This window comes from Oncorhynchus clarkii, chromosome 5 (genome assembly GCF_045791955.1).
Source record: "Oncorhynchus clarkii lewisi isolate Uvic-CL-2024 chromosome 5, UVic_Ocla_1.0, whole genome shotgun sequence".
Taxonomy (NCBI): Eukaryota; Metazoa; Chordata; class Actinopteri; order Salmoniformes; family Salmonidae; genus Oncorhynchus; species Oncorhynchus clarkii.
Window position 1 is genome coordinate 10,972,169 of NC_092151.1, and position 27,561 is coordinate 10,999,729.

The 27,561-nt window shown below is 40.6% G+C and overlaps 3 protein-coding genes across 6 annotated transcripts; 2 read left to right on the forward strand and 1 right to left on the reverse strand.

Moving 5' to 3' along the window:
- Positions 1 to 292: 292 nt before the first annotated feature.
- LOC139408335 (protein phosphatase 2, catalytic subunit, beta isozyme) lies at positions 293 to 10,063 on the forward strand. Of its 3 annotated transcripts, none has more exons than XM_071152094.1 (8): positions 310 to 480; positions 650 to 771; positions 2,844 to 3,053; positions 3,857 to 4,030; positions 6,631 to 6,720; positions 7,343 to 7,504; positions 9,057 to 9,175; positions 9,456 to 10,063. In XM_071152094.1, exons 2-8 carry the CDS (start codon positions 670 to 672, stop codon positions 9,526 to 9,528), a joined length of 930 nt encoding a protein of 309 aa, XP_071008195.1. In that variant the 5' UTR covers positions 310 to 480; positions 650 to 669; the 3' UTR covers positions 9,529 to 10,063. The 3 variants fall into 3 exon arrangements, with proteins under 3 accessions (XP_071008193.1, XP_071008195.1, XP_071008194.1); XM_071152093.1 differs by having other exon boundaries at positions 314 to 526; XM_071152092.1 differs by having other exon boundaries at positions 293 to 771.
- A 389-nt stretch (positions 10,064 to 10,452) lies between these two features.
- Positions 10,453 to 14,144, reverse strand: LOC139408336 (UBX domain protein 8). 2 transcript variants are annotated; one of them, XM_071152095.1, is made up of 8 exons: positions 13,931 to 14,144; positions 13,504 to 13,632; positions 12,740 to 12,813; positions 12,527 to 12,649; positions 11,868 to 12,002; positions 11,194 to 11,235; positions 10,982 to 11,056; positions 10,453 to 10,840 (listed from the first exon to the last, which is right to left on the reverse strand). In XM_071152095.1, the coding sequence occupies exons 1-8, from the start codon at positions 14,013 to 14,015 to the stop codon at positions 10,670 to 10,672; spliced, it is 834 nt and encodes a 277-aa protein (XP_071008196.1). In that variant the 5' UTR covers positions 14,016 to 14,144; the 3' UTR covers positions 10,453 to 10,669. The 2 variants fall into 2 exon arrangements, with proteins under 2 accessions (XP_071008196.1, XP_071008197.1); XM_071152096.1 differs by lacking the exon at positions 11,194 to 11,235 and having other exon boundaries at positions 10,457 to 10,840; positions 13,931 to 14,134.
- Positions 14,145 to 20,262: 6,118 nt separating this feature from the next.
- Positions 20,263 to 27,253, forward strand: LOC139408337 (very long chain fatty acid elongase 7-like). The gene is made up of 8 exons (XM_071152097.1): positions 20,263 to 20,330; positions 22,265 to 22,348; positions 22,701 to 22,891; positions 24,642 to 24,722; positions 24,848 to 24,904; positions 25,021 to 25,126; positions 25,246 to 25,382; positions 25,949 to 27,253. The coding sequence occupies exons 2-8, from the start codon at positions 22,285 to 22,287 to the stop codon at positions 26,273 to 26,275; spliced, it is 963 nt and encodes a 320-aa protein (XP_071008198.1). The 5' UTR covers positions 20,263 to 20,330; positions 22,265 to 22,284; the 3' UTR covers positions 26,276 to 27,253.
- Positions 27,254 to 27,561: the final 308 nt, after the last annotated feature.

Genomic DNA, 27,561 nt, shown 5'->3' on the forward strand with positions numbered 1-27,561 from the left:
GTCCTGTTGTGTGTAATGGGAATGTGTTTTTGCATATCCCAACTCCCCTGAGACAACAATGGACCTTGTCAGCTCCGGGAGTTGAACCAGAGACTTTACAATTACTGGCCCAACGCTCAACGGTACAAGCTTAATCTATTCTCCATACTCCATATCATGCATCTCTATTCTATTTTCTGTTTCTCATATTATATTCTTCCTATTGCAGTATTTTTGGCGGTATCTGTCTGGCGAATCCTCTTGTCCTCAGGGCGGCGCACACGCTTTAACCGCCTCCCATCTTTCTAGAAATACCAATGTGATGACGTTGATCCGAGCGGCCATTACACAGCGAGTTTCCTTTGGAAGGTCGGGGGCGACAGGGAACTAGCGACCGAAAGACACCGCTCGCAGTGCCGAGAAAACAGGGACGTCCCTGCCGCACCATATGGTTTATACGTGGGCCATAAAAATAACGGAAACATTGGCGTTTTATTGACGGTACCCATAATAATCACAGATTGGCTCGTTGATTATAGTTATATAGGTAACGTTAAGAGTGCTGCGCAGCGTCCTACAAACCTGTCTGTCGTCTTGAGTTGCGTCGAATTTGAGCGAAATAACGGTTGTTTCATTACTTCACCATAACCTGTTTGTTTTTTGTTTTTAGCTATCTAAACCGTTTTCAAAATGGACGATAAAGTATTTACAAAGGAATTGGATCAGTGGGTCGAGCAACTAAATGAATGCAAGCAATTGTCGGAGAATCAAGTGCGAACGCTATGCGAAAAGGTAAGAACGAACACCCGACTGAAGACATGTCAGCTAGCGATGTTCTCTCTAAGTTACTTTTAGTTAACTTCTCACCGGTAACATGTTTACGTGAAGGCCGCTGAAATCTAGCCAGCAAGTTAGCGTCGACGACGAATCAATGTTTTCTCTACATTCCGTGGTGATTATTTAGTAACTAACTAGGCAAATACACAATTTTGATCCGAAGTCTTTAAGATCCATATCCACATCTCGTTAATCGCTAATGTGACTTAGACATATATATATAAGTTGCCTAACTAATAACTGGTACCATAAAAAGCTAACGTTATTTGGATGGCTGACTAACGTTAATAACTTTAACGACTTACACAACATAAGTAGTTAACCTGTTAACTAAACGTTACTGTTGACTTCTCAACTATCTAGGTTTAGAATTTATTTGCCTATGTTATAGAAAACATGTAACGTTAACTAGTTATTGTTGCCCGTTGTCACATGCTAACGTAGCTAGCTAACTAGCAGCGCGTTAGTGGTAATGTTAGCTAACGTGCCACCATTAACGTTAGCTAACGTGCCACCATTAACGTTAGCTAACGTGCCACCATTAACGTTAGCTAACCAGTGTGTTACTCCACTTATTAACGTTATTGCTAACTAGTTAGTTGGTTAGCTAAAACATTTTCTGCAAATAGTGTCTGGAAATGCATAGCTATTTAATTCGATCTAATTGAAGCAAATATTACTGCCTTGTACCTAAGTTGGGACTAAAAACAGTACGTTAGCTACAAACTTTAGCCCTGTCATAGGGTTGATAGTTAAGTCGACCACCGAGTAGCTAACCGTACCCAAATGCTTCAAATATTTAACTCCGGGATGAAGGCCTTTGGCTCAATGATCCTCCCCGCACTTATGGTTGCAAGTTAGAATAGTAGAATACAGAGTGCAGTTTTTTTTCTTCTTGTTATGCCAGTCACTCAATTAGCTCATGCCAGCTAACGTTTTTTAGGTTGGTAAATTAGTGGTCAGGGTCAAATGACCAACATGATTTTGTAAGTCAGTCTCACTCAGATACCACCCTATGGAAAAATGTGTAGAATTGCAGGTGGATATGTAGACCCTCAAGCAACTGTGGCCCCTCACGAGTTCAGATGTTTTTGTTTCCCATCCCTGATCGAACTGGCTTGCAATCTGACTATCCCCACATGATGTCGTTGATGTTGCTAGATATGCAGGCCCTGGGGAAATAGAAGATTCCATTTAGAATGGAACCATTTTGAGATCACAATCGCAACAATTATATTTTTCCTCACACAGTGCAGAACATGAGTCTGGCTGATTTTCAAATGCAACAAACATCTCACTGTTTCGTTGGAGAACCCTTTGCACCAAACAAATGTGAATTGCAGACTGTAAAATAATTTCCCTGCTTGATGATCCATACTTTGCATTGTATAGTTGAAATACATTATGTGCAACAAGCTTAATTTAATGCACCACCTACCCAGTCCATTTTCATTGATCATTCATATTCTTGTTGAGATAATGTTATGACACAATTGCATGTGGATGTTTTCTTTAGCCAGAGGGGAAGTTTTGCTGATGATTTTACATTGTCATCTTCATATTAAAGAGGGATAGGGATAGGGCTGCAGAGAAGTCTCCATGGAGACACACTCGTATTGTTTCCATGGTGACAATGGGGCGGCTTTCACAGCAAATTTGGGCAGGGGAAGCTACGACACCCTTGAAGTTAGGAAAGCTGCCTCATTTCTTTATCTAGTGTTTTGATGTATCGTACATTATTTAAAGAACACATACAATACTTGTCTTTCACTCACCCTCATGAATAATTGTTAACATTTTTATTTAACCTTTATTTAACCAGGCCAGTTGAGAACAAGTTCTCATTTACAACTGCGACCTGGCCAAGACAAAGCAAAGCAGTGTGACAAAAATGACAGAGTTACACATGGGATAAACAAACGTACACTCAATAACACAATAGAAAAATCTGTATACAGTGTGTGTAAATGTGGATACACCAGTCACTGATGTTTTCTGTAATGCGCTTGTTTTGTTCCCCTCTCCAGGCTAAAGAGATCCTTACCAAGGAGTCCAATGTGCAGGAGGTGCGCTGTCCCGTCACGGTGTGCGGAGATGTTCATGGCCAGTTCCACGACCTCATGGAGCTATTCAGAATCGGGGGCAAGTCACCCGACACCAACTACCTGTTCATGGGGGACTATGTAGACAGAGGCTACTACTCGGTGGAAACAGTCTCACTGCTGGTCGCACTTAAGGCAAGTGAATTCTGAACTTGATGAGTGGGCAGAAACCACAGTATTTCAGTTGCTGGTATAAGGTTTGCCTTGCCATAATAAATGACTGAAAAAGAGATGGGACCCAGATAAATACATCTACAGTATATTTTACCTTCAGTATATTTTTTTGCCCCGCACCAGTTTTTCTTAACCAGGGACATGTCATTCTCGTATGCTCAATATACTTTGAACTCTCAGCTGTGTCCTGAAGAAAGTCAAGGACCAATCAAGTTTTACTACCTCTGAGGATGTAGGCTAGCTCTTGAAGTGTGTGGGAGCTGGTGGTATTCAGGAGTCAATGTATGCAAGCCGAAGATAATATGCAAACTGAAGTAGGTTGCCGAAGTGTTTTTATTTTTTTGTAGACTCAATGTATTCCAGGGTTCAGCTGGTAATGCTTACAAGCTAGAAGTGGGACAGTTTACAGTCATAACCAATGTGTCACTCCCCTCATGGCTGTTAACATAGTGGGTCGAATTGGATTCATTGAGCTCATCGTCAGCTGTGACTTTCGAGGTCTCTGTGGGACATATTGGAATAACTTATTTATAAATTATAGGCTATAACAGGATCACTTAGTCAAGTGTGGGGTAAAATGCATGATTTTTAAATGACGTTAAGTAGAAGAGTAGTAGTTTTGAATACAATGCAGTTTAGTTTTCAAATGGTGGCACTGTGCCGCTGTCATGTACTTTACAAAGGAACTCGGGCATTTTTTCATCAAGTTATTTAGGCCTGGCGCTTTTGGAGCCAAACTCAATTACGATTGTCTCGCTCCCCAGGTCCGTTACCCAAAACGCATCACGATACTGCGAGGGAACCACGAGAGCAGACAGATCACACAGGTGTACGGCTTCTACGACGAATGCTTGAGGAAGTACGGCAACGCCAATGTGTGGAAATACTTCACAGACCTGTTCGATTATCTTCCCCTGACGGCCCTAGTCGACGAACAGGTAACACAAGTGCTTTAAAAGTGCATGACGTGGCGGGCCGGGCGCAGTGCGCGCTAACCAAGGTTGCCAGGTGCACGGTGTTTCCTCCGACACATTGGTGCGGCTGGCTTCCGGGTTGGATGGCGCTGTGATAAGAAGCAGTGCGGCTTGGTTGGGTTGTGTATCGGAGGACGCATGACTTTCAACCTTCGTCTCTCCTGAGCCCGTACGGAAGTTGTAGCGATGAGACAAGATAGTAGCTACTAAACAATTGGATACCACGAAATTGGGGAGAAAAAGGGGTAATTTTTTTTTTTTTTTAAGTAATAATAAAAAAAGATTTAAAGTGCATGACGTGGCCTTACTTTATGTAATGGGGTGCACTCTATTCCCTTAACGTGAACTACTTTTGACCAAGCCTCTGGCATTTTGGGGACACAGATTGAAGGTTGTGAATAAGTTCAAAGGAAGCCTAGCTACCGAATTACACTACAGTTCAAACGTTTGGGCTCACTTAGAAATGTCCTTGATTTTTAAAAGAAAAGTACTTTTTTTTTTTTGTCCATTTAAAATAACATCAAATTGATCAGAAATAGTGTAGACTGTTAATATTGTAAATGACTATTGTAGCTGGAAACGGCAGATTTTTTCAAATGGAATATCTACATAGGCGTACAGAGGCCCGTTATCAGCAACCATCACTCCTGTGTTCCAATGGCACGTTAGCTAATCAAAGTTTTATAATTTTAAAAGGCTTATTGGTCATTAGAAAACCCTTTTGCAGTTATTTTCACAGCTGAAAACTGTTGTTCAAATTTAATAAGCAATAAAACTGTACTTCTTTTGACTAGTTGAATATCTGGAGCATCAGCATTTGTGGGTTTGATTACAGGCTCAAAATGGCCAGAAACAAAGCACTTTCTTCTGAAACTTGTCAGTCTATTCTATTCTTCTGAGAAATGACGGCTATTCCGTGCGAGAAATTACCAAGAAACTGAAGATCTCATACAACGTTGTGTACTACTCCCTTCACAGAACAGCGCAAACTGGCCCTAACCAGAACAGAAAGCGGAGTGGGAGGCCCCGGTGCACAACTGAGCAAGAGGACAAGTACATTAGTGTCTAGTTTGACAAACAGACGCCTCAAAAGTTCTCAACTGGCAGCTTCATTAAATATTACCCGCAAAACACCAGTCTCAACGTCAAGTGACGAGGCAACTCCGGGATGTTGGCCTTCTAGGCAGCGTTCCTATGTCCAGTGTCTGTTTCCCCCCCCCTCCTATCTTAATCTTTTATTTTTATTGGCCAGTCTGAGATGTGGCTTTTTCTTTGCAACTCTGCCAACCAAAAGACAACGACTTAAGTAAGAATACTTTCAAGTGCTACTTAAGCACTTTACACCACTGCTCAGTAGAGAGAATTTCCACACTGCCACGTAGGGCTCCACAATATGGGCAAATAATCTAGGACTTATTTTTAACTAAATGTTGCAATTGCGATTTGACTTGCGAAACTGTTGGAATCATGGAAATGGAATGACTATTCTAATTCTATAGTTAGAATTTATAGTGGAAACTTTGAATACAGTGTTTTGAGAAGACAATTAATTAAAATGCCAAGGTGGAGTTATTGTGACAGGGTAGGAACTGAAGTGTTAAGTGTTTCCTAGGGGACCCTATAAGATTTGGCTACATTGCATGTTTTCTCTTGGCTACTTCATGCAGCTAAAATATTCTTGCTTTGCATATTCCTCTTTGATTTAGAAGATACTGGTGCACAAACAACATGTTGATTTAAGTCTACACCATCACTGGTATTATCAGTACATTTATTAGCTTGCTAGCTATTAGCATTAGCGGCTAACAATGAGCATCGCAGCTGATTTTTAAAGCAACTTGCTAAGAAAAGACAAACTAGCTGTTTGCTGATGTAAGAAACACAAACTAATAGTGTAATTATAGACCGCTTGTGGATTTATATTAAGAAGCAAAGTGAAATCAGCATTGTTGTCATCAACATTGTTGTCATCAACATTGTTGCATGTGCTGCATTGACCATGCAGACTGAACGCAAGTGTCTCGTGGTTGAGGAACATCAAATGCTCTCCTTGAATGGCAGGGTGCGTGGCTAGGTCTGTGTGGAAAGTGACATTACACATGGCTTATCACATTTAACAAACCAAATATTCAAATACTGGTATAGAAGGTAAAAACCTAAACTGGGCCCTGCAGCAATACTGGTATATCATAAAATACGGTATACCGCCCAGCCCTACGCCTATGTAGATATTCCATTAAAGAAGCCGTTTCCAGCTACAATAGTAATTTACACGTCTACACTGTTTCTGATCAATTTGATATGTTAGAGAAAAAATGTTTTTCTTTCAAAAACAGACATTTGTAAGTGACTCAACTTTTGAACGGTAGTGTAATTCGGTAGCTAGGCTTCCTTTTGAACTTATTCACAACCTTCAATCTGTGTGTTCCAAATGTGTATTTGTAACTCTTGTCATTTATATTCAGGCTACATTAACATTTTAGTAATTTAGCAAACTCCTATCTGGAGCAACTTGTCACAAGGGTAAATCAACATCTATACTCTTGTTTCCTCCTCTGCCTCAGATCTTCTGTCTGCACGGTGGCCTCTCCCCCTCCATAGACACACTGGATCACATCCGGGCCCTGGATCGCCTGCAGGAGGTTCCACACGAGGTCAGTGCTGCCTGCCAGTGGACGTTAGTAGTCAGCCCTGTCAACGACACATACAGTAGGGGCTGGATACTAGCTATCGGATGGTATGAGGTAGTGGTATTGTCATGAGTTTGTGTTTACCTGCCAGTGTAGTGCCAAGCCCTGGGTTGTGTTGTCATGAGGTTGTGTTGACCCAGAGCCAAGCCCTGGGTCATGAGGTTGTGTTGAGCCAAGCCGGGTCATGTTCAGTAGGCACCAAACTGAGTAAAACGGGGAAGATGTAACTGGACTTGTCCAATTTAGAAATACTTTTCGTTTTCTCATCTGTTTTGCTACGGTGGGCCCTAATGAACATAGCCCTGGTCTCTCCTCAAGAGGTAGGCTATTCAGGTTGTCACCTTTTCCAATGCATCATTGTCATTGAGGGCTGTGGTCTTATGATGAATATTCCCCTCCTTTGCAATCCTACTGCCCATAGAATTACATCATGTATTAGGCTCTCGGTTGTTCAAGCCATGCTACATGAGGTCATAATCCCTTTGTGTCATTGAGGGCTGCTTTTGTTAATGTGTGTTTCAGGAATGAGGTCATAATTCCCATGTGTCATTGTCGGCTGCTTTTGTTAATTATGTGTTTGTTTCAGGGGCCCATGTGTGACCTGCTGTGGTCAGACCCAGATGACCGTGGGGGCTGGGGCATCTCCCCCCGAGGTGCCGGCTACACCTTTGGGCAGGACATCTCGGAAACCTTCAATCATGCCAACGGTCTTACCCTTGTGTCCCGTGCCCACCAACTTGTCATGGAGGTAACCACACTTTTAGTTTAGGCTAAGTGTGTTTATATACTTGGTTGGTGTAGTTAGAATTAAAGCATGTGGCACAACTACAGTGATTCTGGTAGTAACATGCTTTACCTGTTAGATATTTACATGAATTAATGGACTTTCATGTAAATGGAAAATAAAGTTATAGTATATTTTTGGCGGGGAGCATAGAATTTCAATTCTACCATGGAAAAGGCCAATTTCTGAATATTTAAAATGTTGCCGTACTTCCATTTTGTTCATGGAACCTAAAGGTCTGTTAGGATAGAGCTGAGGTAGTCTCCATGTTTTTAAAGGTCTGTTAGGATAGAGCTGAGGTAGTCTCCATGTTTTTAAAGGTCTGTTAGGATAGAGCTGAGGTAGTCTCCATGTTTCTGTAGATGATTCAGCTGAAAGCTGCTGTGCTAGAGTTGAAACGGAATCAATAATTCAAGATCCTTGTGTACAGTGTTTTATATTTATAGTTTTACCCACTTCCAGCTTAAAATAAGTATTTTTTTTGATAACCAAACCTCTATTTTTGATGTGAATTGCATGTTATAAAAGGGTTCAGGCACATTTTTGTGATTACTTAAAACATTTTTTAAATTTAAAAAAAAAAATTAAACTTACCCCAAACAGCAAATCAATTCCTCATCCTTGTGTTGTAGTATGGGGGCCCTGAAAAAACATGAACAAAGGTGCCAAAAACACCTAAATATGTCCTTTTAGAAACGGCAAAGCTCTCAGTATAGTGATGAAGGGGACGTTGTACACATGAAATTGTCATTCTTAACTTTAGCCCAACCCTGTATTCCCTTTTGTGCGACCTAAGCCGTTTCCCCTATCCAGCTGTTCCATTCTCCATCTAGCCAGCTGCTACAGGTAACTGGCAACGTCCTAATGGGGCGTTGGGCCACCACGAACCACCAGCGCCTTGGCATGGATTCTACAAATGTCTAGAACTTCCTGTGTGGAAGCATCCTGTTTTCTATATACTTATCCCTCATTTACTCAAGTGTTTCCTTTATTTGGGCAATTACCTTAGAATGGACGGATAGCTATCGCTCGAGTCGCAACAAAATGGAATGTAACGTTGCGGCAAGTTCAGAATGACACAATTTCCTGTAAAATATTTAAAGAGCTGCATCACTATACTGAGAGCTTCCAAACTGACCTACACTATTTAGGTGTTTTTGGAGCCTTGCGCGCCCCCCCCCCCCCCCCCCCCCTCAAAAATAGATTTGGTAGTGTAAGAAAAAATAAATGTTGGGGGGGGGGGGGGGGCAGCCTGTGCTTCGAGACTAGGTCTGCGTCCAAAATGGCGCCCTCTTCCCCATAAAGTGCACTAGTAAAATGTTCTTGGACTATGTAGGCAATTTGGCTCAGTCACTCTGCATAAGAATATAGAGTTGGAAATTAACCTTTGTAACTGTCTGAATTTAACTTCTTATAGGAGTTTTGACTAACGATTAGAACAAGTGACTTGAGGTTGTTTTAAATTGATCATTTCAACTAAATGGTTTATGTACTAACGTACGGGTTGCCATTTCAGGGCTACAACTGGTGTCATGACCGAAACGTTGTCACCATCTTCAGTGCGCCAAACTACTGCTATCGCTGTGGCAACCAAGCTGCCATCATGGAACTGGACGATACTCTTAAATACTCTTTGTAAGTGACATAACCTGTGTTATCTGGCGTAGATGTTTTAACTTTGAGTCTAAGACCAGGGGAACTCAATTTGAGTCTTACTGAGAAGAAATAGAATGCAGTAGCTGCATGTGCTTTTTCAGTTCTTCAAAGTAACGCTCATTGTCCCTAATTGGAACTTCTATATTCAGCACCAAAAACGTTTCCATTGACCACATGATGTTTTTAGTCTAAAAATGACAGTTCTGTAAATGGTCCCAATTGGAGTCATCCTAATGTTGCATTTCCTGTCCACCTCCAGCCTTCAGTTCGACCCTGCACCTCGACGCGGAGAGCCCCACGTCACCCGCCGTACCCCCGACTACTTCTTATAAACTCCTCGACAGCAAACGACAAACCCTCCCAAAACCTGTGTGCATATGACCTGTTACCAACATTAAAGCACTAACATGGACCAAAATGTGCCATATAAGCATTTAGTACACATTACAATAATACACATTGCCCTGTGTCTCAGTACTGCAACACAGTGTCCTGTTTTAGCCTTTAGTGCAATTGCCTGCTCTATACTATTGATCGTAATGTTCCTTTGTTTTTCTTCCGTGGACTGTACATTACGCAAACAAATGTGACAACTCTTCCTATCACTGGACAAATATACAATTTCTGTTGGCAATGCCGGGCATGTGAATTATTTACAATATTTTATACAAATGCACACTTACATCCCTAGCCTTCACCACACTATTTGGGAATGGATGCTTAAGATGCCTCTTCCTCCTTGGGATTGTATGCTTTCATGTCAATAGACCTACCTGCTTTCTCCTACTCGTTTGCGTTTACTGCCCTCTGTATATTTGTCAGTGATTGCCTCTGATGTATTTGAACTAAAGTACTTTTAATCCTAAACAATTACTCTGATATTTTCAATCAAGTCCAATCATGGTTTAATTTTTTCCTCATTTACAACATAAGTTTATTTGCCCAATGGCTGAAAAAAATGCATGTTAACACCAAGTATTTATATCCCCCTTTCCTCAAAACATCTTTGTTGCTAGGCAGAAAGTTGATGTGGGTAATGTTACTTCGTGTGACCTGACCTCATTCTACAGCTATCCACAACCATGTGATTGCCTTTTCCCTTAGTAACATTCCAAGCCCCTGGCTCTTAAACAACCGCCATTGACCCCACCATATACATTCCTCCTACATAACCATTAACTTCTGGTGTAGCAAGTATTTCAAATTACAACCCAACAGTGTATAACGTCACCAGAACTCGACATTGTCCACTCATGCGTGTTTGTGTAGCAATATGTTTTAATGAAACAGTAATTCATACAACTGAGCATGAAAGGAGTACACTGTATACTTGGTTCTGACATTAAGAATCCATGCAATATGGACTTAGTTTATAGCTTTGCTCCCTTGTCAAGGATTTGCTGTTCTGACGCCTTCCATGATCCAGTTGCCCATATTTTTCTTTTCAAATGGCATGGAACTGATGCTTTTTCCTCAGGTCGTGGAGGGATCTTTCCCTTCCACATTTAATACTGTGTGTGTTAAAATGCCTGCATCCCCCATGCTTATGTCTTTCCCAATGACCAAGGGTTGTCTGGGGTAGGTGGTGCATAATGTATAGACTGCAGGGTGATATCCTGTTTTCAGCAACCAGTCCAAAAGAACCTACAGAACAGAGGTTTTCAAATCAAAACGGTACAATCTTCGTAAGCTTAACTATTTTAAAACAATATCTTATTGAATAAGATGAGGCCATGTTAAAAGTTTGCGTATGAGATGAATACAAAGGGGGAAACTCATTCTCACCGAGGAGCTGTCGGATTTCAGGAATCTTCTGTGAATTGTTCTTCCACTTGGGCATCTCAAAGCCACCCGTACAACCTGTCAAGAGAAACCTTTACCGTACTCACACTGACCAACTTTCGCCAATCTAATTGTTTAGAGTAATTGTGTCTTCAAATTTCATAGTGTAACAGATGTAAGAGTAAACACTCCATGGGACAAAAGTGTATACATACCCCTTCAGCATCCTCTGCTGGCTCCTCTGGTAAAACAACCACCTTTTCAATCCAGAAGAGCACAAACCATTGAGGGTTTAGGCCTGGATTCAATTCCAGTGTGCTTTGTCAACTATGCGCCATATGCAGCGTTACTGGAAGGTGGCTGGATCGAATCCCCAAGCTGAGTGTACAATTCTGCCCCTGAGCAAGGCCGTTAACACACTGTTCCCCGGGCGCCAAAGACGCGGATATCAATTAAGGCAGCCCCCCCCCCCCCCGCACCTCTCAGTTGAAGGCATTCAGTTGTACAGCTGACTAGGTATCCCCCTTTCCCTACTGTGCTGTCTTTAAAAGAGGTGCATAGCCGACAAAGCATGATCAGATTGAATCCTGGCCTAAACAAAACAATGACCCACTCTGCTTTAGTGAAATAATAAACTAGAGGGACCCGCAAGCGGGACTAACCTGACTTGGAATAAAGGTTGGTGTTATCTGGAATCCTTGGGACCTCTCAACTCTGATTTTACCTCATTGAAGTTGACATTTAAAATGATTTAGGGTAGCGACGTCCCAATTCTAAATAGCACTAACCATGGAATAAAACCATTTTCAGGTCCTCGGATTTAAATTGGTAATGATATCCTGCCATTAGCATTTTAACATCCTTTCCTGAATAGAGTCATTCAGCATACCCTTTTTTGGGGAGGGACCTCAGGTTTGGGGTGGAGTCTGGTGGCACTCTCTGGCAGTTTCCTCCTTCTTACTGCCTCCTGATTGGGTGTCCCATCAACAGCCTCCTGGGCACTCTGCCCTAACGATTCTCCTTCCTGTAGCCACATAAATAACACATTCACAGTTGGCACACCTCACTGAGGATCTTGTCCATAGAAGTCTATCAAAAGGCCTAAAAATGTAAGAGGTGTGTACAATTGTTCTCCCCAATGGAAGAAAGCAAGTACTGCATTCCATTGGCTAAGAACACTGTTCATTTGTTCATAGCAAATTTGAACCAGTGTACAATATGAATTATTATGTTTTATTCATTAAATGTTTAGATTTACCTGGCCCATTGAAATAATTAAATTATAATTGTGGTGTGAAACCAAACGCATTTAGCCTACATGACAACATGTAACATGTAGCCTAGTCTACATATTGCACTGGGGCAAAACTATCTACGTTTTAATCGTAAATAACCTACAATTTATTTCGTAACTCAAAGTAGCACATGCGCGAAAGGTACGGTTGTTTAGCTATCGGGACGAAGTGTTCAGAGAATCCAGTCACCCAGCAACTATGTGGTTTTTATACAATTCCATGGGTGGTATCTGGTAGTTGAAGTTATTCTCACCCCAAGTTGTTCTCCGTCAGTCAGCTTCCAGGTCTCTCCGGTCATGCGGTAGAATCGCTCCTCTTTCTTCCTCATTGAAGACTCCTGACGAGGCCTCAGCACTGACTCCTGGTAAGAGAAGGCCTGAAAGGGAAACACACACAGGAAAGTATTAGCCTACTCTGTAAAAAAAAGAGCAGTGCTGTTTAGTTTTTTGCTGAAAGGCCATATTACCTTCTCACTGTGTTTCTCCTGCAGCTCCTCCCTTGCCTGCTTTTGTCTTTGTTTTGCCTCCTCATCTTCAGAATCTGGAAGAAGTGTAGTTTCATTCAATCAACTGGTTCACAATTTTCAGAAGAAATCGTTGGCCTGGTATCAGAAGTTGAAAAACAGTGGCCAGGACTGAAACACCCGATTAGGCTAATCAACTAATGGCCTAGATGAATTAAATCAGGTGTGTTGGTGACCTCCTGGCGCTGCTGTAACCCATTCATAGACGCTATAAAGGTTCAAATAAAATATTACTACACCTTTATAGGGTTCCCATACGACCATGTCTCATCGCTTGTTTGTGGAAGACAGCCACCTGAACTAATTGGCTTTCTGTCTATCTAGCGTGCTCCAAACACCTGTATGTAACGTGGGAGGGAGTGTAGTTCGTCAACTGGCGCACAGTCAGTCTGTGGCTCTGTGCAAAACAGCTACAGTAAGTATATTTTTTGAAAAATGATTTATTGTTGAAATGGAAGGGGCATATCAGCATGTTTCGAAAAACTGGTCTGACGTTTCGAAACGTTAACACAGCGTCGGAATTGTAGTTCACATGCAGGCAACTGTGGGTGAACCTAATCGCTAAAAACTCAATGGATAAGAATGGTTTTGGAATGCTAGCTCTGCTATAACAAAGGCCTAGGGTTGGCGACTACTGTTATACAAAATGGAATGCATGATTTGAATGAGTAATATTGGGATTGCCTGTTTGATACACAGTCACCTACATTCAGATGTTGATCGGGTGTTGGAAGAGAACAAAGACCTCAGGCGTGGATAAAAATATGACACCATCAAGGTAGACAGGCCCAACAGCAACAGACCTCGCCCCACCAATAGAAAGGCACCTCTCACATCTAAAACGGAGATTCATAGACATATGAGCAATTAATTAATAACTTGAATAGATAATGTACACTCACACGTCACCTTCTCAAGTGGATACTAGTAATCAACTTATGACAGTTCAGTATTGTGTGTGTACAAACAAACATTAGGATAGTAATGTCACAAAAGGACAACACCATGACAATTCAACTAGCTACTTATCCCCAAACAAAAATTGGAATCCCTCTCCCCTTGTTGCAAAACTAGCCAATGGGCTCCTTGCACATAGCTTAACCAACACTTGCAAGAGTAAAACAATAAACTTACCGATTATTGAATGTTTCCAAGAAACAAAACAAAGTATTGATATTAACAAGGTCCCCAAAAGCCAAGATGTCTTTGACGAAGACATTTTATAATATTGTTCTCCAAGCTATCCCGTTTTTACTGCGTGTCTTTTTTAATACATTTTTTTTCTTAAAATATTCTTCCGCGGTAAATATCTCAACCACAGCTAGAACCATGAGCCAGATATTTCACTGGATGTATAAATGTGAAGCATCCGGTTGGCGTTTCCACTCACTGCCAAATATGGTGATGAGAGGAAGCACATTTAGCCGGCAGTGGGAGAAGATGGAGCGAGATGGATTTTGCCCGACGTTTGCGTTGATTAAATATTTGATCTCCATAGAGTTTTCTGTTTCCAAAACTAGTATCTAACAGTGGACTGCGTTTTGTAGCCTTTACCCTTTGCAAACGTTTTTTTGCTTGCTATGGCTTTGTTTAGGAGTGCATGGACGAATATGGTTTTTGCACACGCGCACTACAGAGTAGGCGTTCCCTAACGGAAATATGCAAAAACATAATAGATCGCGCCAATAGGATGTCACTAGCTCGTGCTTGGCTCTGCCCACCTCCTTGCTTGTTCTGCCCATTCTGTTCGTTTGTTCCCATTGGAAACGACAGGCTCTGGTCTGTCTTGGGTTAGTTATAAAGAATCGTTGTCAATTTCGCAAACGTGTGATTGGGGACCCCTGCTGGTCAATACAAGTACATAATATAAGTAAGTACAGGTTATATAGGGTCAGGATAAAACGTCTTAATAAACTGATCATAAAGATATGGTCTTAACTGTATTTTTTAAATCATATTTAGTTGATTGATGGAAGCATATAAGGAACAGTCCACTTTCCTGAATGTTATACATTGGTCTCTTTTGTCATCTGATTATTACCCCTATATATTTCATGCCATTTTCTTTCTCAGAAAATGCCTGTGTCATTCAAGACACCACATACAGACAACAGGACAAAGGAAATAAGACAGAGAATATGAAAGGGAATGGGAAACTGTCAATCCCATTACATGCATCAAAGCTAAAATGTAAAGTTATAGTTATCATATGCTGTTAACAGCAGAGGGGGAAATTATTTAGGTTAATTAGTGTTCATATTGAGACAAATTCTCTTTTTCAAATGAGCCCAGCACAATAAAAATATCAATATAATACTAAACTACAAAACATGATCCTAAAAAATGAACCCAATCTTTACATGGAGCATCCCCCACTAATGCTGTAAATTCCCTAAAGGGAGCCAGGCATTCAAGCCTGAGCCTTCTTTGCAACATATTCCACATCTGTGGAGCATTAAAAACTAAAAGGAGTCTCCCTAAATCAGATACCGCCCTCGGAACCTCTAGCACTATCCAATCTTGTGCTCTTGTACTGTATTCTATCTTTGTGACCTTGACCAGTGTTGTCAGATACATGGGAAGTTTCTGCAGGAGCGCTTTGTAAATACACAGAAGGGAATGCTGCTCTACAGACAGAGGACCAACCCACCTTTTCCTATAATAGATAAGGGTGGCTTCTAAAATAATCACCAGTAATGAATCTAAGGGCACAATGTAAAACAGCATCTGGTGGTCAAAGTGTGGAAGCTGCTGCGTGCATGGAGATTATATCCCTCTAATCTAAAACAGACATAAAAGTGGCCTGGACACCTTCCTTTCTATTATCAAAAGACAGACATGCTCTATTTCTGTAAAATAATACAATTTTGATATTCAACTTCTTTACGAGCTCAGTAACATGTGTTTTTAAAATGCCAACTTACTATCTAGCCAGATACCAAGATATTCATAAGAGGGAACTCGTTCACTGTGTGTTCTGTTCAGGCTAGTAATGTCAATCAAATGTATTTATGAAGACCTTTTTACACCAGCAGATGTCAAAGTGCTATACAGAAACCCAGCCTAAACCCCAAACAGTAAGTCATTTATGGGACCTAGATAATAGCATGGATTTTTTTGTTGTTGCATTAAGTACAAACTAAAGGTCCAAGAGTGACTTCTGTAGCGCTTGGAAATCAGACGTCAAATGTGAAAAGGCTTGGTTTACAGAGTATAATACTGTATCATCAGCATAAACATTCATAAACATTTTTTCACAGTATTTAAAATTGTGTGTATATACAGTGTAAACAATAGTGGCTCCAGAATCAAACCCTGGGGTAACCCTTTATTCGAGTTCTCATTGCAGGTGAGTAGGAATAATGTGATAACTGCAAAGAGAAACCTGCACACTGCTCTTGCTCGTATCACTTATTTTCTTGAAGCTCATGTGTCAGCCTCTTGGCTTTCGTCAGATGTTCTTTCCTCTGACGAAGGCAAAGAGGCCAACACAAGCTTTAATGAAATAAACTGATATGAGCAAGAACAGTTTGTTTGACACAATTTATATCTGTAAAAAAGAACAGTCAACGTTTGTTTTAGAAAAGAGATGATAGGAATGGTACTGGATCTTCAGTGACATGTTATGTTTGTCCCTGTGTTTTGAAAGAAACCTGGAGTAACAGCCTTGCTACAACTTCCCGAGCAAGCTAATACAGCAGAACTGGAGTTGTTAGTCATCGTACTTAGTCTAATCTGTGAATGAATCACTGAAAGTGTAATGGTGAACAAGAACAATATAACAAAATGTGTCCAGGGAGAGTGTGTGTGAGTGAGAATATCTCCAAGTGCCTCTATCTTAGACACATCTTAGACATGAGCAGTGACCAGACCACAGCGCTGAAAGGCCTTTGTCTCCCTGGAGACTGACTTCCTAGCAACAATGAGCTAGAGGTCACCTGACCGACCAAACCTCAGAATAGAGAGCATGCTGACTGCAGAGCTTTATCTGAATTCATGACATACTTTCCCACCCAAAATGTATGGAAGTTAAACACGTTTTTGTGTAAACATTGTGTATATGAGATACTAAGTATTCATGTCAAACTACAATATTGTGGTGTCTATTTGAGAATTGTTCAGCATATTGTTCTTTAGATAAGTTTTGCGTTTTATATTTTGATTTAGCGTCTTTAGTGAGAACATTCCATTTCACATTGTCCGTTTTTTTATTTGTTACCAATAATAAACGTCATTCAACACAAGCAGAGATGACTTCCTACAAATGAGATTATTGCTGACTTTCCAGGAAGTGGGCATGGTGTTGTTTAGGACATGATAGATGTCATAGGTATGTTATGAATTTACATACAGTTAGTCGGTAGACTAGTAGCTCCCCATCACACTGCCTGGTTGTCAGTGTAACCCAGAAGAGCTTGTTAGGTGAGAGTTGAGTTATAGGGTGTGGCACTGCCATCTACCCTAGTTGCCACTGAGCCAAATATGCCATTGAAACTGTTCCATGCATTTTGCTACACCTGCAATAACATCTGTTAAACACGTGTATGTGACCAATACAATCTGATTTGATGCCCATATAATTATTCAGATACTTTTGACTAATCATCATTCCCTTTAAAGACACATTCCAGTCTCCTTTTCATCTCACTTATCACCTGATTTACTTAACAAAAAGGCACATCTCAATAGGTGGTCCAGGTATGACATGGAACAAGAAGGGGGGTGGGCCTTGCCTCTTTTGGCCTCTATTGTTCCTGAAGCAAGGGGGACAGGGGAGGCCTATGACAACATTACTGCATTTCTACTTGGGATATTGTTTTTCCAACAGGAAAAGTAAAACATAATAGCCAGAGTGGGTGTTTTAGTGTGTCTTTAAAATATGATTATAGCTTAGGACACTTTGTGGTACTTTTTAAGTCTAGCAATTAAGATCGAACAGTAAGAAAACATTTTGACAATGATTGATAGTTGCTGGTTACTTGGCTCATTCCTTATGCAATTCTTTGTTGTAATGTTGACACTCCCGGATGTGAACGAAGGAATGATGAAGTCAGAGGTGAAGAATGAAGATGGAAGTTGTACACCATATTAGTGAGATAAGAAACCTGTCAGGCTACCTGTTACTATTCCTCTGCCTGACACACTGAACATGCATCACTTTGCCATGAGGATACTGTTGTTTATTTCCATTGTGAATGGTTCTGATTCGAGGTATATTGAAACATAAATGATAAATTTGTTTTAGTATAATTATGGTTAAAAAATATAATAATAATCCCTTTCAGTGTATGTATATTTGCTCTACATTTTCTTAACATTCCCTTAATTTCTCATGAGGTTGACTGTACAGTAGGCTTTACCCCAGTCGTCTGTGTTAGGACTTGATAGTTTGGAAGTAAATTACACGTGATTGAATGTCTTCTCTCTATATGCCGTGTGTTATTTTACATTTGACTGTATGTGTACTACCATGAAAACATCTGACAAACGTTGGTTTTGGAGTGAAATGTCCTACAGCATTGAGGGCATTGTGCTGCATAATATACATGTATCCCTTCTCAGTTTTGCTCTAAGTACGTTTTCAAGTACTAGTTTAGACTACTATGAGATCTTTGTTTGACATTCCTGCAACAACTTTACAGCTCAAGTTTGACAACATTCCCCCAAACACGTACTTGTTATTTTAGTATTTGTGCAAAGCATGGTATTGAACTTGAACGTTTAGCCTACTTAATGTGAGGAACTGGATTCCCTTACTACAGAGAATATAAACTATGACTTGATAACTACAGATTCACAGAATAGTATCTTTTTTTATTTATTTACTTTATTTTGAAGTAGTTATGCATAGAGCTATTGTGTTTATTGGGGTGGCAGGTAGCCTAGTGGTTAGAGCGTTGGGTCAGTAACTGAAAACTTTCTGGATCAAATCACCGAGCTGACAAGGTAAAAATCTGTCGTTCTGCCCCTGAACAAGGCACTGTTCCCTGGTAGGTCGTCATTGTAAATAAGAATTTGTTCTTAACTGACTTGGCTAGGCTACCTGGCTAAATATATTTATTGTTTATATTGCTATTTGGTGATTATGTTTATTGATATCTATGATGCTGATACACTAACTTTCTGTATAATTTTCTAAATCAATTGAGGATGATGGTAATATAAATAATTTTCTAAGTCAATTGACAGGCTATTGATGATGCATTGATATTGTTGATCCTTATATATCTTCCTAATCATTTTGTTGTCCCTAAAGACATTCTGTTACAACTCTACCCCCACACACAGTGTTTATGCGTTCTGATTGTTACCCATACCTAGATCTACATAATATCTCAACTACCTCGTACCCGACTCCATAGATTGTAGAGGAATACAAATATCTGGGTGTCGTCTTGGACAATAAGCTTCCGTGGAGTAAATGTACAGCCCTGATCTACAAAAAGTGTCAACAGAGACTGTACTTTCTCAAAAAGATGATATATTTTAATGTTACCTGTACTATACTGACTGTTTTACAAATCTTTCATTGAGAATATTTGAACTTTTTGTGTTTGTTGGTTTGGCAATGCCACTGTCAGCCAGAGAAATATACTGAGAAGGATTATCACCACAGCAAGCAAGGTACTTGGAGTCAAACAGACAGGCCTGGATGAGATCTTTAAGGTCAGGTCCCTCTGCAAGGCTCACAAAATCATTTTAGACCGAGCCACCCCCTGTACCCGGACCATTTTAGATCAAGTCACCCCCTGTACCCGGACTTTGAACTACTCCACTCTGGGCACAGGTATAGGGTACCCCTCGGGAAGGAAAAACAGAATTAGACAATTTGATCCTATTGACTCGGTAAGGCCAGCAGGCAAGTCTCTTTTTATCAGGGTAGCCTAGTGGTTAGAGCGTTGGACTAGTAACTGGAAGGTTGCAAGTTCAAACCCCCGAGCTGACAAGGTACAAATCTGTCGTTCTGCCCCTGAACAACCCACTGTTCCTAGGCCATCATTTAAAATAAGAATTTGTTCTTAACTGACTTGCCTGGTTAAATAAAATGTATCTTATATTTAAACGCCACTTTAAACGTGTACATGACACTGCAACAACATTTCCCCACGAGGACAATAAAGTCAGTGAAGTAGTCCGCTACGTAGGTTTGTGTTACCATGTACGATTGTTGGGAAATGGCTCGTAAGTAAGCATTTCACTGTAAAGTCTACACCTGTTTGTATTTTGTGCAGGTGACAAATAAAATGTGATGTATTTACACACTGCATATAATGTTTCATTAATTCTCAATTGCTCACTATGGGATTGTCTTGGAACTTCGTCAAACAGAAAGCACCAATCAGCGAAGTGGCATAGTTTCGGGCATTGTTGGAGAAGTTTCGTCCGGAGCCCGGCTCTGCCAAAATATGGGAGGAGATATCTGCAGTGGATAAGTACGGTGCATCACCAACAGGCGAGTCATTCGAGCCAGGCCGGCAGCGACAGGTGTGTACCAGATACAAGAGGAAAGGGAAACGCCATCGTCGTCAAACAGGTTATTGGGTCTCACTCATTTCTCTTCATCGTTGAGTTTTACCTCATTTTAGGCGATTCACTTTTCAGTTAATGTTTTAAAGTTCCAGTACAATGAGGTCGGCCTAAATATTTATGGTAACTTGGCAAGTCAGTTAACAACATTCTTATTTAAAATGACGGCCTAGGAACAGTGGGTTAAGGGGCAGAACGACCTTGTCAACTCGGGGATTCGACCTTTCAATTACTGTCCCAAAACTCTAACCACTAGGCTACTTGCGCGTTAAAGTTTAGGTTAGTGAAATATTAGACAAATTTAACCTTAATTCTTCCACTTCCCCAGAAAAACTTTGTGGTTTAGTGTAACTTTTTGACATTTGAAGTAATTAACCCAAACGTATATATTTTGATTAGCCTAATAATGGAGAGCCGGTGTGGTTCTGAGATTTTCCCCCGACGGCGTGGTATTTCGTGTTCAAAGTAAACAACCTGCTTGTAATGGAGAACCCTCTTTTAAACAAATAGACACATTCCCAGACTAGATTCTTGAATTGTGGTGGTTACGCAACCTGGTCTCAGAGCATTTCGTATTATTCTGTACTTAAATCTGAGCAACCTCATTTAGTAAGATATGTTAAGATTCGTATGGTATATAATTTGTGGATGTCCATCCATTTTGTATGATATGTTACTAATTATAAATTGGGTGGTTTGAGTGCTGATAGGCTAAAAGCCATGGTATATCAGACCATATACCACATGTATGACAAATTATTTTAAGTTTTAATTACGTTAACCAAGATATAAAAGCAATACGGCACCTTGGGATTTGTAGTGTTTGGCTAATATATTGTGGTATATGCCCACCAGTGAAGGTTGGCTCATAATAATGTCTAGAGTGATATCAACTACATGGAAACCATGTATTTGATAACATTTCATTGACTCCCTTCCAGACATTATGAGCCGTCCTCCCTAAGCAGCCTCAACTGATGCCCAACCATCCATCCTCCTTTCTTTGTGCCATAAGTAACAGCTATGTAAGCATACCAAACATAACATATGGAGCGTTATGGGTTTACGTACAGAGGAATACGAAATGCTCTGAGACCAGGCTGGATTATGATGGACCAACCTTGTGTAAACTTTACAGGCATTCTGAGTTTGGGCCCAGGCATAGATTGAATTCTTTGGTTGTCTGGGTAGATGTGTAGAGTAATTTTAAAGGTAAACTTCAATGTTATTTGGAGTCTGTAATGGCAATGCTGATTAACAGTATATACTTCACTGATAACTTTGTAGCTATTGCAATCTTTGTTATGATCACATGTTTCTATTGTTCCACTTGTAAAGCTCAATACAACTGATAGCCTAATTGGGGAAACCATAGGGCAGTGGTATTTAATGCTTACTCTACAAGGTCCGGATCCTGACAGTTTTCTGTTCTACCTGATAATTAATTGCACCCACCTGGTGTCCCAGATCTAAATCTGTCACTGGTCAGAGGGGCAACAATGAGAACGCAGTGGCGCTACTGATGCTATTATGCACCCGATGCACCCGAATTACCAGTCTACTCAGTTACTGCAGTCTTTTTTTCTGTTGCTAAGGGTAATCTAACTTTTTACTGATTTTTTAAATTTATTTTTAAAGCTGGAATGTGAAGTTTTTTTTTCCTCTCGGACGTCATTGGACGCGCGATAGAACAGCAATACGTACTGCCTTTTTTATTTATGTCGTTGAGCGACGCTCCAGACCTCGCTTCGTCAACAAAGCAATAACCGCTGTGGGGCGGACAGTGGCACAGTTTTCCCTACTGCAGATTCCATCTTTAAAAAGCTTGCATTGTATTTCAATTGTGCATGTTACTTTGCTGTAAAAACCTATTATGTGAACTGATATGGGGCTCTGAATTTTGAGATTGCACTTCTGAATAGTATCTGATTTCTTTTATAGGCGGTGCAACAAGAACAGTAATGGCTTTCGACTCGCTGCCCTCCAGAGTAGTCTTGCTCTATGATGAATGGCTTAAACTGGCTGGTAAGTCTACACAAGTTGTTGTAATTTCGAAACAAAGTTATTCAAATAATTTATTGATGTAGAAAGTTTATTCAATTATCAGTTCAAGTCTTAATTTCTGTATAGTGTTTATTAGGGATACTCAAGACTGTGGAAATTAAGTTGTTTAACAAAATAATCTCCATCCATTCTAACTATTTCCTGCCCTTGAGGCATTGACTGATCTAACACAATTGGATGGGTGTCCACAAGGGCTCATTACATTACACCTGTCCTGTTATGTCAGATTAGTGATTACTTGTAAGTAAGTATTTGAACAGGATGCCGGGCTTGTCACGTTACTCAGGAATAATGTTTTATTTTGTCCACTCAGATCCCAGGACAGAGGACTGGCCCCTAATGGCATCGCCGATAGCCCAGACTCTCATCGTAATCGCCTACATCTACTTTGTCACGACGCTGGGCCCTCGGCTGATGGAGAACCGCAAACCCTTTGACCTCAAAAATGCCATGGTCGTCTACAATTTCAGTATAGTGGGCTTCTCCATCTACATGATCTATGAGGTGGGTGCACTTCAGAAATCGACTGGCCACCATAACTTTAAACTTTAAAGTCCAATGCAGATGTTTTTATCTCAAAATCAAATAATTTTCTGGGTAACAATTAAGTACTTTACTGTGATTTTATTTTTTTTATTTCTATTTAAAGCAAACAGCTTAGCAAAGAGCAATTTCTCTAGAATTCTGAGTAGAGGGCTTGAAACTGAAAACTGTTATTGGCAGAGCGGTGTGGCACTCTTTCATAATGGTCTATTAACTATACTAAACATGGTCCCCTGAGCTGAGCTTTATTTTAAATATGTTTATTTATTTAACCTTTTATTTACCTAGGCAAGTCAGTTTAAGAACAAATTCTTATTTACAATGACGGCCAAACCCAGGCGATGCTGGGCCAAGTGTGCGCCACTCTATGGGACTCCCAATCACAGCCGGATACCGCCTGGATTCGAACCAGGGACTGTAGTGACACCTCTTACACTGAAATGCAGTGGCCTAAACCACTGCACAACCCGGGAGCCCTGAAAGATAAAATAATGTAATACGCATAAGAAGCTTATTTCTCTCATTTTGTTCACAAATTTGTTTACTTCCCTGTTAGTGTACATTTCACCTTTGCCAAGATAATCATCCACCTGACAGGTGTGACACACCAAGAAGCTGATTAAATTGCATTATCATTACACAGGTGCACTTTGTGCTGGAGACAATAAAAGGCTGCTCTAAAATGTGCAGTTTTGTCGCACAACACAATGCACAATGTCACAGCACAATGCCACAGCAATTGGCATGCTGACTAGGAATGTCTACCAAATAAAGGTGAAATAAAAAAAAATACCAGAGCTGTTGCCAGAGAATTTAATGTTAATTTCTCTACCATAAGCCGCCTCAAGTCGTTTTAGAGAATTTGTCAGTACTTCCAACCGGCCTTACAATCACGCCAGCCCAGGACCTCCACATCTGGCTTATTCACCTGTGGAATCATCTGAGACAGCCACCCGGACAGCTGATGAAACTGAGGAATATTTCTATCTGTAATAAAAAGCCCTTTGTGGGGAAAACCCCATGACTATTGGCTGGGCCTGGCTCCCAAGTGGGTGGGTGACAATTGCCTGCTAGGGTGCATTTCCATTTTAAACATCTTGTCTTTCAAAAACTGCTGGACATAAAATAAAGTGTTGAATACAAATGTAGTGGTTGAAGCATTTACATGACGATTTAGGCAAATTTTTTATTAATAAATTGTCGACAGCCTGTATGCCATCCCACCTATCTAATTCTTCGGGTAACCTGTGAAAGACTGCATGGATAGAATGCATCAATTGACTATTTGACTTTTCGATAATAATTCTCATGTCACAGATTTAGTGCCGCTGCGCTCGTCAGACAGAAGAAAAATCCACCCCTGTCGAATGGATAAGTGTTGTCACCCTTAAGAAAATGTCTCCTATATCTGCCGTTTCCGTTAAAAGGTTACAATTATTTGTTTGCGAATAAACCTGGGTCAATGGAAACCTGCCTACTGTGTGGCGAGTTGCATAGGCGCACATTTTTGACTGCACTGGGCCTTTAAGTTTTCACTCATGAGAAATGTCATGGGTTTAGTTTTACTACTATGCTGTCATCTGCTGGTGGTTACTTGCAATAACACAGGTGTGACTTTTACATGATGTACTTTGTAAAGTGGGATGTATGGGTTTTTTTTTTTCTCATGTTTTTTTCCCAATTTTGACTAACATTAACTTGTTTGTGTTAGTATCTGATGTCTGGTTGGGCCAATGGTTACTCCTACGGTTGTGACCTTGTTGACTACTCCAGCAATCCTCTGGCTGTCCGGGTAAGCTACTTTCACATTGCACTGGTGAAATACTCTTTGAATATTAATACTCCTGTATCTCTGAATTCGGTGGCAATGTTTGACTGTTGCCCCCGGAGGCTAATGTTTGACTGTTGCCCCCTCAGATGGCATGGACCTGCTGGCTCTACTACTTCTCAAAGTTTATTGAAATGTTGGACACAGTAAGTACTATTCTATCCTGTTTAGTTGTACAACTGTAGTCAAGTAGAACATTTTTATGAATTAAACTTGTTATTACTACACAACTATATGAAATAAATTGTTATTTTCTTCTCAGGTCTTCTTCGTCCTCCGCAAAAAGACTAGCCAGGTGACATTCCTTCATGTCTTTCATCACTCTATCATGCCCTTCACTTGGTGGTTTGGAGTCAAGTTTTCAGCAGGTAGCGCAAGAAACTTGAAATGGAACTTGTGAATCTGAGTTGGTAATGACCTAACATTATACAATGTCATCTGTTGCCATTTTTGAAATCATACAATGTATTTTTTTTTTTTTAACCAGGTGGTATGGGAACCTTCCATGCCATGTTGAACTGCTGTGTCCACGTCCTCATGTACTCCTACTATGCTGTGTGTGCTATGGGGCCTGCCTATCAGAAGTACCTGTGGTGGAAGAAATACATGACCACCATCCAGTTGGTATGCTAATACTTGTATAGTGTGCCCCGTGTTCATTAATTGTATTGAGGAAAAGTGCATGACTTAGACAGAAGTAGAATGAGTGTCGGTATTGTTTTATATTAAAATGCAGGAGCTCCACAGTAGTACCGTTTGTTTGAGCTAATATTCTAGAGCAGGAACAGGAGCTCAAGCAGTAGAACATTTGAGGTGCTGGTACTTTGCTGTGGTGAGCTCAAGCAGTAGAACATTTGAGGTGCTGGTACTTTGCTGTGGTGAGCTCAAGCAGTAGAACATTTGAGGTGCTGGTACTCTGCTGTGGCGAGCTCAAGTAGTAGAACATTTGAGGTGCTGGTACTTTGCTGTGGTGAGCTCAAGCAGTAGAACATTTGAGGTGCTGGTACTCTGCTGTGGCGAGCTCAAGCACTGAGGATAAACAATTTAAGAAACAAAGCTGGATGAAGCATCCACATTTTTACTTTAAGTAAAATGGTTTCCTCAATGCTGCCCCTTTTAAGACCTGTACATCTGCATTGTAGTGGTTTAGTCACCATATAATATCTTAATCATGTTTCTTATTTTTCTAGGTTCAGTTTGTGATGGTGACTGTCCACATTGGTCAGTTCGTCTTCATGAAGGACTGCCCCTACAAGTTCCCGGTTCTTCTCTACATTGTTGGTCTCTACGGACTGATCTTCCTGGTTCTCTTCCTCAACTTCTGGTACCACGCATACACAAAGGGAAAGAGGCTGCCCAAGGTTGCGCAGAAAAGCAAGGCTCTCCAGAATGGCAATGGGGTTCACCATTCCAATGGGGTCGCCAAGGAGGCAACCAACGGCATCTTCTATGGCACAACCAACAAGGTCGCAAACAGCTTTCACCATGGCAATGGCATTCACAAGAAGGAAAAGTAAATGTTGCAGCCTCAGGTTTTAGTTGACGAGCTCAATTACCAACTTCCAGGGCTGTATTTTACATCCAAGTCTCCTTTTTGTTACACTTCCACCATTTCAGAGCGTATTCCCTATTTTAATTGGTTCCAACTGTTTTTTTGTTTGTGCTAACAACTTTGTGTTATCACTGTTATTGAATAGAATCATATGTTCTGTTTGGCTATAGGTGGGTGAGTTAGTGCATTACTTTTGTTCAGAAATGTGGTTATAGGGACCACTGCACATACCATTTTTTTCAGTTACAAATGTAAATGTTTTTGTGCTGTAATATAATGTGCCTGGCAACAGGCTTTTGAGTATCGGTTTAAACAAGGTGATGATGCAAACAGAGCATATAAATGCTCTTAGAGCTGCTCTGGTAGAACCTGAAGCCCTGGATTCAGTGGCATACATTTCACTGATTTGAGCTTTAGTCTTTTCATATGACAATCAGTTTGTAGTAAGCGAAATGCACTTCCTGAAATGCTTTATTGCTTATAGTATGCCAAGGGATCGTACTTGATGTATTTTGTGTTAATTTAATGTTCACAATGTATATACATTTGTATTTTTTATGTTGCTGTTTGAAGGTCAAATGTACAGCAGACTATGTGAAGGCTGTCTGGGCTTTTAGTGTTATTGAAGGAGCTGACCAAAAATGGGCATTTCCTTTGTTTGTGCCCATGGTGAACGAGAACAGAACAATATTGTCTGAATGAAAGCGATTATTTTACTACTGCAGTCAATAGCAAATACTGTGTATTTCTAAGCTACTTGCTCAATATTGTAACGGTTTCGGGTGGGTGGCCCCGACCGGGACTAGAATCCGAGTCCCGCGACTGTCAAGCCAACACCTTAACCATCACGCCAGGAGGTCCAAACCGCTTGACGTGGTCGCTACAATATTGTTCAAAAGAACAATCTGCTTTTATGTTGAAATAAATTATTTTTACCTACATATATTGGCCAAGTCATTTATGAAAGTTCATTTAAACTTTACTTTATCTTTACTATACTAGACTACACAATGTTCTCTTATCTCGGGCAAGTTGACTCGTCTGTTAAATTGTTAACTCTTTTTAAACAAATGCATAGCTACAGTATGTCCATATTTGGACATCGTATCATGTGACCGGGTTCGCTTGTCTCTGCTCCAATCGCATTGCTCAGATGTGACGCTCGAGATTCAAAGTTGGTCAGCGAGGCGTAGCTAGGCTAGCTTCTCAATGGCATGTTATGTTTTCAGCAGTAACGATAGTCTGCATTAA